Below are 14070 nucleotides of genomic sequence, written 5' to 3' on the forward strand. Positions count from 1 at the left end.
TGAGAGGAGAGCTGCGTAGTTCATTTGTTTTGAAATTTTGCTGCTTTGATTGGTCAGTCATTTGATGGCTATGCAAGTTTCCCTCAACTGATGCAAGTTACCCGACTTCACGGTAGTTAGTTCAAGGTGCTGACAGGACGCTAATTGAAAGCGTCTATAGTTGCGAAAATAGGCCTTAAAAGCCTCATGCGACTCAACCAAATAGATAAAATAGAGATAGACTCCCTTGGCCTTTGGTTATTTGCTGCATCAATCCTTCACTTTAGTCACTGCAATAGATCTTTTCAATAAAATGCCTCAACCATCTTAAACTAAGCAAATTGTTGGCGGTCTCACTCTAAAGCCAATACTTTTGGCTGGCTAAAATTGCAATCAATATTGGAATGAATAAACTATAGCTATGATAATGCTGGGATATCTTAAATCATGGGCAAAATAGCAACAACTGCTAACAGCTAATGAGAGATAAGCAAGTTCTTTTGGATAGACTTAGGTATAAAATGCTAGGAATAGTTGCTATCTTGCCCATCATTAAAGATTAGATGTATTATTAAAAGCAACAATCACGAAAAATTTGAACGTGCATGTAGTTTTCACCTCCCTGTCCAAAATACCTAGTGAAAACGCTTTAAGTAAGGTTAAAGGCAATAGCGCTATACTTATAGTAGGGGTCGGATTTGGTGGTACTTCCATGGTATACTCTGAAATACATGCTGATGTCAGCCCGAAAGCTGATGGCTTAACCGATAGTTATACGCGGTTTGAGAGTATAGCTAAAACTTTGTTATGTTTTCAACAGTAAACGAAAGTGAATTGAGACAAAATGTAAACAAAAAGATTGCAAAGACGTTTTCGAATAAATTCACAATAGAATGTCTTCATTTAAAAATAGAAACACTCGATTTCATTCAAAAGAAAAAGACATCTTTTTTTCTTTCAGTTTTATGGAAGTCTTTTTGTGTTGTTGTTGAACATTATAGTAAATTATATTCACTTTTTTGAATATATTTTTTGGAATAAAGTCACTTTTGGTTTTTGTTATGATCCAGCACTCCTAAATACTCCTCCGTATGGGTGTTTGTGCCAATGCTACAGTAGATCAGCATTTCATAAATATACCATGCGTCGTTCCCTTTAATCTAATCTATTTTGAAGACCATTCCAAAAAAAGTTTGTTTACATTCACTCAACTTTAAGTAAAGTAAAGTTTTTACATGCACGTTCAACGTTTTCTTGAATTGCCAGTTTACATTACGTTAGCATTATTTAAGTAGTATTGATAGTGAGGGTATCAGAGTGGGATTGCCTGGAAGACTTTTGCTTGTGGATACACAGCTAGCACTGGTGACATAATCTAACAAAACTTCAGCACTGTGCTGTGCGCTTTAAAATCTGTGACAGAGTGAAAGTCAAATACCATAGTTTTTGAAATTTTCTTTCTTTTCTTTTTATACCTATTCAGGATTCCCAATTCAAGATGTTGACGTGTATGTGTACCTGTATGAGAACATTTTGAGCAAGAACAATAACTTCAAAATTTTAGAGAATTGTATGGCTTGATTATGGATTCCTGGACTTTTCATCAAAATATCAAAGATTCCTACTCAGAACTGAATTATGACCGTTATGTAAGCTTTTACCCAGACCACGTTGGATATGTAGTCAAGTTGAAGTTGTACGTTGCTCGATAAACATATTAATTATGTATGGTCTCCAGAATAAGATAAATTGGTCTTGATTTAACTGATACAGAACTTTCAGACTGCTTATATGTCATTCCTTGTTTTAAGTCTTATGACACAATAAGAATGGAGAGTAGTACTATTTATGATTGATAATACAAGACCATGATTACAAAATGCTTTGTCAAGACAAGAATACAAAAATAACAAATTTTTGGAGACTAACTTTTAAATGAAGAATTTTGAAAAATATTTGAATAATTTTGACGAATATTTAACTTGGGGGATGACTGGAAAAATTAAGCATAGTCAGGAATAGCAGGAATCTTAATTTAGCAATTGAACAATATCTTTGGCCAAAAATTGTGATTAACAAGCAATAAAGCCTGTATTGGAGGCCTGACACAGCACAAGTTTGGAAATACATTACTAATAACAGGGGGGGGTCAAGCAGTTAGTACAAGACATCATGCCTACTAAGTGATTCTTTGGAGGAAAGAGGCCACACCACCACCCTTTGACAGTTAGTATGAAATATACTGAGTGATTTCAAAGGAAATTCACTAAGGACCACCCCTTAAAACCTATCAAACGAGAGTGTGATATTTACTTTTTGTCAAACCATGTTCCCAAAATTGTTTTGAAACAGTTATTGATTTGGTATGATGAATTAAAATGAATCAAAAATTTTATTTTAACACAACGCTGTACAGCGATATATGTACAAGAGTTTCAAATAACGAAGTACTAACATTAGGGGAAAATCAACTGACTTTTTTCTTTTATTTATCAATCTATAGTTAGGGAATTCCCCTGATATAGTGTTTAACTAAAGGGTAATACCAAACAAACTCCAAAGGGGAAGACTTAAATGTCTTAGGTTCTTTGATTTCTCTTATGGAGGGGGATTTCCCTGATTGCTTTTAGTATTTATTTTTAATATTTTTCTAGAAAAGGTAAAAAAGTAGCACTTAGTATTCATTTGTACTAACTGTTTTCCTAGATTTTTTACTTGACACCACCCTAGCAGTCACTTAGTACCATCAAGTACTAACTGATTTTTGAAAATTTTGTAGGTATACCACCACGGTACTAACCGGCATGATGTCTTGTACTAACTGCTTGACCCCCCCCCCCTGCTAATAAATTTATTGGAATTATGTTGAGGATAATCTTTTTATATAATTTTGTTAAATTAAGAATTCCAATTTATTGTAATAAAATATAAGAAAATTATGAAATTTCATGCATGAATCAAAGTGTGTATGTTTATATGAAATTAAACTGACAAACATTTGAATTTTAGCTGTTGTCAGCCGAAGTCTCTGATATAAAATCCTAATATCCAGTGATTTCATCTATATTTCCATCTATTATTCAAGATTTCCTGCTGAATAAAAACAAAAATTGTTTCTATTCTTCAGTGTGTAAAATTTTGCAGTTTCTGAATCCATGTAAGAAATTTAATACAAACATTAATATGATACCATAGAGGAAGAAATTTTGAAATGCAAGGATTTAATTTGAAGAATGACCGGGAGAGGAAATTCGACTTGACAGGAATATATTTAGGGATAGTAAGAAAACTATGTGACATCATAATATCCAAAATAGCCAATACCTTTGACTGGAACGACTTTCGGTGATAAAATTTTGCACATGAAATCAGTAGAGCATTTTAAAGACAATGAGATCAAAATTTTAAAGTTTTTTTGCCGACGTCAGCAAAAATAAGCAAATTTCGAATTTTTGCCATAAAATGCTGACGTCATCATTTTTTTCCAAATTTTTTTCTTGAAAATTTGCTTTGTCCTAATATCTTTCAGTGTGCAAAATTTTAGCTTTATAATATAAATACATCAAAAGTTATAGCGAAAAAACGCTTTTATGACGTCATCAGGTCACTGTGACGTCATTTAATCAAAAAAGTTAAATATCTTCCAACTGGAGCCACTTTTGGCAATAAAATTGTGCACATGAATTTGAATGAGCGTTTGTAAACCAGTGAAATCAAAATTTTAAATTTCTTTTGCTGACGTCAGCAAAAATATGCAAAATTCGAATTTTTGCTATAAAATGCTGACGTCATCATTTTTTTTCAAATTTTTTTTATGAAAATTTTCTTTGTCTTTATATCTTTCAGTGTGCAAAATTTCAGCTTTATAATCAAAGCACATCAAAAGTTATTGCGAAAAAACAGTTTTATGACGTCATCAGGTAGCCCGAAATCAAAATTTCTTAATTTTGGGCCGAAAATTTGAAATTTTTGAAAAATTCTTTTTTGATACTACGAGTTACCATTTTTTGCACATAAATTAGTCAAAATGAACATGAAACAATGAAATCCTTACTTTTAATCGTGATTTTTAGTGCTTTTTACCCCCGGATTTCTTTATTTTTTCGTTAGGTGCCCCTACAAAAGGAGTATTAATTCTTGGACAAAATTGATTTTTTCAACCCATAGTATAATGATCAAAGATCACCTAGAAAAAAAAAGATCAGAAAAATTTAAACCCAAATTTGAATTATAGCCAAAACATGCCCAAAATAGAGTTTTTTTCTATTAAAAAATGCCCCTTTTTGGGCCACTTTTTGGAAGGCCCTCTGCAGTAAAAGTTGGCTAATATTTGCTCCAATTAGCTTCACAAAAAATCCCATAACTTTTTTTCTATAAATGCTACGGAAGTCAACGACCCCTCGTTGAAACGAGAAAAGATAGAGCTTTCCAAAAAACCAAGTTTGACAGGGGGGTTTGAAAGTTTGAAAATCGGCCTAAAGTGCCTAGTCTAAGGCTGTAGTTAGCCAGTTGGGGAGAATCAAGCCGCATTTTTTTTAAGTTTTCATTTTTTCCAAATAGTTCATACCCCTATGGGCCAAATGTTATCTAAAGCTGTAGTAAGCCAGTTGGGGAGAATCAAGCCGCATTATTTTGAGTTTTCGTTTTCTCGAAATGACTTAAACCCCTATGGGCCAAAGTTATCTAAGGCTGTAGTAATCCAGTTGGGGTAAATCAATCCGCATTTTTTTGAGTTTTCATTTTTTCGAAATAGTTTATACCCCTATCGGCCAAATGTTATCACATTTAAGTTTATTATATTTAAGCGGATTTGAGCCGATCGTGTTTTCATGCTTGTGTTATATGTCAAATATTTTTCCAATTAAAATCCTAAAATCCATAATCTAGTAGCAGTACTGCCTTGCGCATCACTAGGTCAAATTTAATCACAAATTTACCCTCGATATCCCTGGACACGAGTCTACCAGTGTTAAACAAAGTCACTTCAATTAAAGACAACTAATTATTTTTCTTTATTTACATGTTCAGGCTAAAAGAGTAAAATATAGAGTAACTGTCATTACTTCGACAGTTTACCTAATGACTCGGTTAGCCTGAAAATGGTAATCTTTACAAGGATCTTCATGTTCCCGACACAACATAGACAAAATATTAATTTTGACAATTATAGATAAGATAAAAATATCATCATGAAAATTTAGGAGCTGCGAAATAAACTAATTTGATATATTGATGTCTATGACGAAATAATAAATGTACAGAGAAGAAAATGACGCATAGGATAAACTATAAGAACGAAACCAAACATCTCGGGTGCAACGAAATGACAAAAAAACGCAAGACGCGAAAATAAACAATACTCCACAAAGAAGAAAACAGAAAACGCTCTAAGCGTTAAAATAACGATTTCAAAATAGAACTTCGGATAAGTAAGTATATAAGTAAATATTAAATACAACGGTTGATAAATAGCCTGCATTCCCTCCCTTCACGATTCAGCCAAAGTTTTACATGAAAGTACTTTACAAAACTGAATTTCTGAATATCGGAATAAGCACCTTTTTGTAAAGCCTCAACACAGAAGAAAACAAAGATTTAAGCGAAGGAGAGAATAGAGGGAATAGCTCAAGCATTCGTTTAAACAATTACAAACTATCAAAATAAACTACTTTGAACCAGCCAGGGCAACACGTAATTTGTTCTTAAAACTTGTTTCTTTTTTGGTGTTCCAAATGTCTATGAAAAATTTAACGTAAAATACGAAGTGTTCCTGCGACATGTGCTTGCACGAGGCTTTCACGCATTGCAGGAAACTATTAAATTGTTCGCATATACTTGTGTTGTACGTCATGCCAATCAAAGATTTGGTGCTGTCCATAGTGTGCACCCCCCCCAGAATAGTGGGGGGGGGGGTTTTGCTGATTTGGGTCGAAAATTTTCAGGTGGGATTTGGGGTTTTCCAGGTTTTAGGTGGGAGAAACAAGTTAAGGTGGGAGTTAATTTCTTTAGGTGGGACTTTGGGTGTTTTGGAAAAAGTTAAAGTAAAATTTCTTATTTTCAGATTTTATGATTTCATGATATATTTTTTTTATATATTTCATAAATGTATATAATAAATATTAATATATTTTGGATTTAACACAGGTTAAATTGCGGTTTAACTTTTATTTTATAAGCGCTATATACAGTATTCAAATGGCTGGGTGGCCGCCCTCCGCCAACTGAGTCTACTTTGCTAATAGCCATGTGACGTCATGTTCAAAATGGCCATCACATCTCCCTGTTCAAGTCGACGCTCTACTAAAAGCTGACAGGATGAAATATTTTACCTCCCTCCCTCCCTGCAGTTATGGTTGTAGGCGATCCTCACTTATTTATACTAATATTGTAGTTATCGAGACAAATTTTCCCCAAAACTTCTTATTCAAGGATTAGCCATAATTTCATGCCAAACTTATATCTAACGACTCACACTTACTTCTAAGCCGTCTGACTACTTGATTGGTTTCTACCCCTAATGTAGGTCATAGGCAAATGGAAAGTTAAACATATGTAATATATTGCATCTTCATATTACGGTAAAGAAATTTTGTTTTGTTCCTCGAATTATATTTTTTTTTGTTTTTAGCTGGGATCTGGGATTCTGGGCTGAAGGTGGGAATTTTAGGATAAGGTGGGACCTGAATTTTCAGGTGGGACCTGGAACCCCCTTGCACACTATGGGCTGTACATAGGCGAACAATTATGACCATATCTGTGGAATAGATCGTGAAAAAATCTTGTGTTTGAGAAGTAGCCCGATTCACGATTCAGTGAGTACTCCTCAAAACCACAAGCAAAATCATAGAATAAACCTTCAGGAGCTGTCTCCAAAAACTGAAATAGGGAGCAGGCCGCATCCTTTCTGCCTTCACTGCCGTTCACAATATGCCCTCCGTAACAAAAACCATGTGCTGGGCAAAACCACAGAAAAAGAAAGGAGGTGCCTCGTGGAGCAACGATGGGATATCTTTTGCTGCAGCTTGACGTTGTCGGCTCGTCGTCGTGGATTTTGCCTTTTCCAATTTCGAAATTACGGTTTTTTCTAATCTGTGCTCCATCCTTTCTGAAGTAATAAAAGCGTCCTGATTTTGAGGGATCGTTCGGTATGACTTCACAGGGTGGAATATCGGGTTCTGGAACCGAACGAACTCTTTCCAAAAGGTATTCGATAAGGGAAAAAACGTCAGAGTCGAGGAATCTATCATTGAAGGCAGCGAGAAGATTGCTTAGAGCAATGTTGAACTTTTGACACTCCCGCAACAAACCAGTTCGAGCATGCTTCTCCATTACCATAGTTTCCATAATGGGAACCAGTTGCTTCGGTAAAAAGGCTCTCACAGGTGCATCGAAACTCAACAAATGCATTACTCGTTTCGCAGCCTTGAGTTGAACAATACTCATCTGTTGGTTGATGTACCTCGAAAAGAATGGTTTTACTTTTTGCGGTAAAACACTCAACAGCTGCTTACGGCAATCAAGGTGCTCGAGGGGGGTTAATTTGTCCTCGGTTGAATTCGATGTCCAGGTTTTTAAATAGTTTCTCGAGTCCCGTATTGTTCTTAATCTATTTTTGTACTGCTCGTCCGATTCGTCTTTTGATTTCGGGGAAAAGGCTAGAAAACACCTATTGTTTCGCCTCGTTTCTGTTGGAAGGACTTGTCTGGACTCACATGCCTCGATTGGGTTGATGTCGATGTTTTGAGACAAGATACCGATTTTCGTGGCATCACATGCAAGAACTTGCGGAGACTCTCCACACCAATTGCACTGCCTGTTCAAGTCTCGTGGTTGATGACTTGCCCATGAAAAAAATAATTTTAAGAATGTTTTCGCTGACATGAAATATTTCGGCGACCGGTGGCGCTTGTAATTGTTGTCTATGCATTGGCGAAAACTAGCAAACGTAGTCTTGGAGGTGCACACCATGTCTATGTACTCCCAGCACAGTTCCTCGACAATACAGATTTGTTGGGAGATTCGGAAAATATTCTCGAACAATCCATCCCATCGTAGGCAGCATTTCCCAGTTGAACAGACCAATTTGAATAAATCGCAGTCGATAGTACGATCTCTGGTGTACAATGTTGTTTTTCCGTCTGGCACGTACACAAGCTGTCCTTCCGAATTTCTCATCCAAGGAACCTGTCAAAATATAAATGAATCTTTAGTGAAATAGGAAAACCCATTTGCTAGAGTGAAAGGGGGATGGAAGAATCGAGCATAAGTACACTTTATAAGCATGGGATATAACTCTATATCATCTCGGTCAGCGTGTCTTGTCGTGTGATTAACGAGTTAGTTAAAATAAAGTAAGACTCTCAGTTATAAAAACAGTCTAGTTTTGAAGCAGAATCATATTATTATGATTACTTTTCTTCTTGAAGTATGATTACCTCGCAAGCACATTGATCTGAGTCGCATCTCGGATGGAATTCTACAGATTGATTGTTTAAAGCCATTAAGAAAAATTCTGTACGTTTGATTGTACTGGTAATCAAGTTTTCGTCAAAAGGGTCAGCATTTACGATTCGACCAAACTTCGAGTGAAATTTCCAAGTAAGTGTTTCTGGATCGAATCCGTCGATTACCTTTAAAAAGATTTTAAATTCAAACAGTTAACTTAAATAAAAACTTTTTTTGCATTTATGATAGAGTAAAAAACTGAATATAGATTTAAAACATACAGTAGAAAACGAAAAATTTTGAATAAGGAATATGAAACTTAATCTTACTTTATTTTCTGAATTATCTGTTACATCGCCAGGAGTGTCGTCAAGGTGAAGAACAGCAAGAGCAGCATCAAAATCAGGATCAGTTACGTCATCTAACTGTTGTTCGTCATCAGTATCAGTATCAGTATCAGTATCTAGTTGCGTCCGGAGAAGACGAAGAAGGCGGTGTTTATCCCAATTCTCATCGATGTAACTCTTAAACACTAACAGATGTGGGCACAACTTGTCAACTTCTTCCATGGTCCTGAGCTTGATCTTCTTGCTGTTCGCCAACGAGCACAAACCAGACATACACTTTACGTATACACGTTTGGAACGATTATCTGTGTATACGTGGATAAACTGATGTCCGACTGGCGATCTAACGGAGAATTTCTCAATGTCCATAACACTGTGCAAAGGAATTACGTCTTGGATCACAGATTTTAATCCATTGCTGATCTTTACTGATGCAACACTTTCGGTGTTAGAATTAGGCATCAGTTGAGGGGCACCATACCCGTGTTCGTTTTGTTGGACATAATCAATCGAAAACTATGAAGAAATGACACTGACTATTTAGTCAAATATTATGTTATTCAATACGATATATTACATTCCACTAGAAGTGATCATGATCAGATTGCGCGAGAAAACAAACTAAAATAATCCAATCAAAATTGAAATTTCATCATATAGTTCATTACCTCCTCAATGATATCAGCAAAGACGCGAGCATGACAACACTTAATACCATCCCAGTCGCTGAAATTCACTGCCGAAGCTAAGGCTGCATGGGTTCCGCAAGTACATTCGAAATTGATGATTCCACCAGGACGGACAGTACGCGTAACGGCAACAAAATCATTAAACTGAAAATGGAATTGTATAAATCAATGTTTAAGGAGATATTCTTACCTGATTTTTCTCTTTAGAATAATAAACAAAAATTTAGGAATGACATGAACTAGACCAGCGGGTAAAACTTTTACCTCAAAAGAACCAGTATCAGAATCATAGTTATTCATAACTACCACTTGGCATTTGGCATTATGTTCACGCCACAAAATGATACCGTCGTTATAAAGATTCCTTTTGAACTCTTGATAAAGGGAACATTTGATCGTCATGGGCAGCTCGAAAGATTCCTCTGTTGCTCCTAATTGGTCCAGAATAGTCTCCCTGTTGACCCTTTTTCGTTGATAGGATGCCTGTAAATTGTAAACGTAGTATTAATATTACATTATATACTTGTATAGTATACCCCTTTTCTATAAATAACGGACATTTACGAGCCTTTTTCCAAAACATTACCACCATGGGAGTAAACCACGGAAGTACGTGCTAGTAATTCTGCCATGAGAGACCGTGATAGCTGGCAGGCTAAAGTTGAATCTATTGCCTCGACCGCGGGGATGAATGGTGATGTCGCCGTCATATTGCGAACTTTGAGTCCTTTATAAAAATTTATTTTAATATATTTAATACAATTCGAGGTGAGGATTATTTTTTAAAAAGAAACTTGTCGCGAAAGAAAACATACTTTTTGTTTGTTTTTTTGAAAGACAATGGTTGAAGAAGTTTGTACTTCTCAGCCAATACCATTGTAACAATGCTTTTGATATTGATTAAGCCGTCTTCGACGTTTTCGTTTTCCATTTCTCCCAGTATCAAATTTCTTGGAGATCGACCATTTGGAACGAAGTACTGGTACAGTTTGACACCTCCAGAATCTGGTCGTACTACCCATTTGTGTAGGTTGGGACAAGAAGACAGGATTTCAAATTGATCTTTTAAGCTTAACTCATCCAAATCCCCAAATTTCTGTACCAAATCTTGGAGCTCACAGTAAGGTTTAAATGGACGGTTCAGCCTATAATCAGTGATTGCGGTGGACCATTGATTTATATTACCAAGACCATCCAGTTTGAAATATCTGAAGTAAAAGACAAAAGTTAAATCGTAGACTTTTATACCTGTTTTTATACAATAAAACAGCTGAACAAACTGGAAATAGAACAAAGCTTTCTTTTTAGATTTTCTTTTTAGCTTTAAAAAGATCGAAAAACGAGCGATATTATGACACAGTATTAATCAATTTACCGTCAAATTTTGAATCGATGAAATATTCAATTTAATGGGCTTACTGATGATTTTCATTGATATTGTCAAGCTCACCAGACTCATCAATCTTCCTTTTTCGTTTTTTGGTGTGTCGAGCCATTCGCTCACAAAAGACAACATAGCCTGGAGAAAAGCCTTGAAACGTATTTTTCAGAGATTGGTACGCACGATCAAAAGAATGCCGAATTGATCCTTTGTTTGAATTCACCAACTTCTCAAACATTTTGGCATTTTTGTCTGGTCCATGTCCTAAAGTAAAATATACAGGGGTTCCGAAATAAATATTTCGTTCAAGTCAATCCTAGCCTCCCTGACTGACTGTTGAATCAATCTTTTTAAATATATGAACTAACCAGGTTTTAGTATGTTTGTGCTAAACTAAGTCTTCTGCCTTACCTTTGCTCGATTCAGATCTATGATGATTGAAAGCAAGAACATCCCAATCATTGTATATCCTCATGATATGCACTTTTGTGATATTGTGCGTTGAAATGATTTCTGAGAATAGGTCTTTACAATGTTTTGCGAAAAATCCTTTCAAAGTCCCAGTTTCGAAGCACCTGATTAAGTAAAGAAAAACAAAAACTACACAGTATATGTTGATGAAAAAGTTTCTATTCAATGGAACCTATTCTGAAATTTGCTCCTAGATACACAACTCCAAACAGAATCAGTTATACTAGTTTTTATAAATATTTGAAATTTACCTCAGATACAAATTATTTTCCCCATTGACATCTAACACACATGGCATGGCATACAAGATACATTCAGTGCAACGTGAATATGAGGAGAGAGACAGTAACACTTTTTCTGCTGCCATTAAATGTAGTTCATCTTTCCTTTCCTTTGTTTCCATGGACTTTTTCAATATAGCTTGCATTGTTGTTTCAATTGTTGCCGCTTCAGAACATTTTGCTATGATGAGGGCAGTGTGAGCCAACAATGCCTGAGTAGCCTGTGTACCTAATATATAAAAAAAGAAGGTTAACAATTGAAAAATAATGTTAATTCAAAGGAATTTCTGTTTGTATAGATTGATTGAAAGTCACCAATTTTACATTTATTTACCTGGGTCTGGAACATTTTCTTGCTGTGATACATCACTAACACCAGCAACAACACTCGTAGAAGGTTCTAAATAACAAATAAACAGACATTCAAACAGGTTGTTCTCTTTGTTATCAAACTTAAACTGTCAGTCAATGTCAGTCCTGTCCTTGTGAAGTATTTAAAAGTAATTATTATAAAATGCGAATAACAAGAAAAGTATACAATAAGAGTTTTTAATCATTCTAGTAAAAATGAAAATGATCATGAAAAAAACAAAGTAATAATCAATCTATTCTATTGAGCAACTCCCTGGTGGTTATATGTTGATCATTTCAGTCAGCTGTTCTGTCAATAAAAAGAAATAAAGATAATGTTAACCAAAAAATAATTCTAGAGTGTCCCATAAACAATCATCCCTTCTGCCTGAGAGAGAGAGAGACATGCGATTTCTCTCGCATTTTTCACCATTTGTCATTTGTCAACGAAATGTAAGTATTATCAACAAACATGATCAAATTAACATATTTGTAACTCACAACAATAATTTATCAAAATTATATTTTCTCTCAAGAGTCAAAGAGGGTCAGAGGGGGTAATTGTTTCTGGGACACTCCATCAAATATGTCATGTCTGTAAAATCTTGTTTGTCAGTGTGTCAAAAGTATGTACAGTGTATTAGACTTTGGAAAGAAAAGTAATACAAAAAACTATATTATAATATATTAGTTTAATAAAAGAACAGATTGAAGCCTTTTTAAATGCATATTAATTATTGACTTATTGTAATAATCAATCATCATACCTTGGGATTCATTAATATTCATTTTTACTGTTTGACTGGTGCGACATTTCTAACTTTTCATTGCATAGATCTAAGAGAAAAATTTCAAATGCTTTTAGAATATGTACGTTGACCTTTCTTTATTCAGTCAAAATTATACCTACTGATACTTGGAACAACCATTTTAAACATTGGATTTAAAGATTTCTGGTCTTTTTACTTACTGTGGATCTCTCTTTCATACAAGTTTGCCAAAATTCGTGATAATAAAAATATAACTAAAGAAACTGAACCTAACTTTAAGCAAAACAAAATTGATTTGTAGTTCTACAGGCCTGATGACTTGAAATTTACAGTTAATAACATAACATTGAAGATCCCCTGTTGTAAATCTTACACATATTTGTTATTCTAAAGAATAGAAATGTAAGTATGAGTGTATTAAATTATTAAATTTCTAGCTCTTTAGAATATGTTTCCAACTTTGTGTCATGAAATGATAAAGGGTGATTTTAGATTCAGATAGAATTCAGGAATTTATTTTCGTAACTTTGTCAAACCTTATATTTTCAAAAACATATTTTTATATCATACCGGCCAAATACTGACCAAAGGGAGCCACTGACCTGAACAACTGAGGGGGAGGTGGAGATTTAAAAATTGAACCTGTCAGATAATATACTGATTATTGACAAAAAATGGACAAAAGGCTAAAAGTTTCTTACAAAAAGTTGACCCTGTCAGAGCAAAGAAATTATATACAAAATTCTATGAATTGCTTAAAATTTTCTGAATTTTGACCCATAACTGAGATTTGCAGAGGTTGAATAATGGATTTGGCCTAAGTGCCCCCGGGATACAGACTCATTCACAGCCAAATCTGCCGATGGTATATCAGATTATAAAAAAAACAGTGAGGTATCTTGCCTATTACTGATCGCGCCAGACCAACCCATATCCAGACAATCTCAATCAAACGAAACCGCGTTCGAACCAGTTGAACCAAAGCGCATGCAATCGGATTTGAAATTCGATTGTCGAATGCAATCAAATCTCAATTGAATATTACCGCAATTTCCAGATTCGATTGATATACGATTGCGTACCATTGAGATTAAATTGCATTCGATTGAGATTAGATTGCCCGGTGCTATGGCGGTTTCATCATGGTTCCCGTTTTTTTGCTATGCTAACATTGAAGTGCTTCTTTTTTTGCACGAGAAAACATATGGTTTTGAGCCTGTTTGAACCGTGACCAAAGGATACTGTTATTGTTGTGTAATTGTTGTTTTTATAGTGGCTAGATGTAGCTAAATGGCTATTGTTAAATTATTAACTAGAAGATTGATCACACACCTCTAAAAGTCTCCTAACAAAAGT

General features: G+C 34.9%; 2 protein-coding genes across 2 annotated transcripts; both read right to left on the reverse strand.

Annotated features, from left to right (window-relative positions):
* Positions 1-4967: 4967 nt before the first annotated feature.
* LOC136811659 (uncharacterized) lies at positions 4968-9942 on the reverse strand. Its single transcript, XM_067068284.1, has 5 exons — positions 9725-9942; positions 9440-9604; positions 8754-9287; positions 8415-8609; positions 4968-8163 (listed from the first exon to the last, which is right to left on the reverse strand). The coding sequence occupies exons 1-5, from the start codon at positions 9860-9862 to the stop codon at positions 6697-6699; spliced, it is 2499 nt and encodes an 832-aa protein (XP_066924385.1). The 5' UTR covers positions 9863-9942; the 3' UTR covers positions 4968-6696.
* On the reverse strand, positions 9892-12854 carry LOC136810910 (uncharacterized). The gene is made up of 7 exons (XM_067067499.1): positions 12712-12854; positions 11928-11993; positions 11564-11822; positions 11253-11416; positions 10880-11105; positions 10276-10668; positions 9892-9943 (listed from the first exon to the last, which is right to left on the reverse strand). Exons 1-7 carry the CDS (start codon positions 12731-12733, stop codon positions 9892-9894), a joined length of 1182 nt encoding a protein of 393 aa, XP_066923600.1. The 5' UTR covers positions 12734-12854.
* Between the last annotated feature and the right edge of the window lie 1216 nt (positions 12855-14070).

Source organism: Clytia hemisphaerica, unplaced genomic scaffold (genome assembly GCF_902728285.1).
Source record: "Clytia hemisphaerica strain Z4C2 unplaced genomic scaffold, Clytia hemisphaerica genome assembly, whole genome shotgun sequence".
NCBI lineage: Eukaryota > Metazoa > Cnidaria > Hydrozoa > Leptothecata > Clytiidae > Clytia > Clytia hemisphaerica.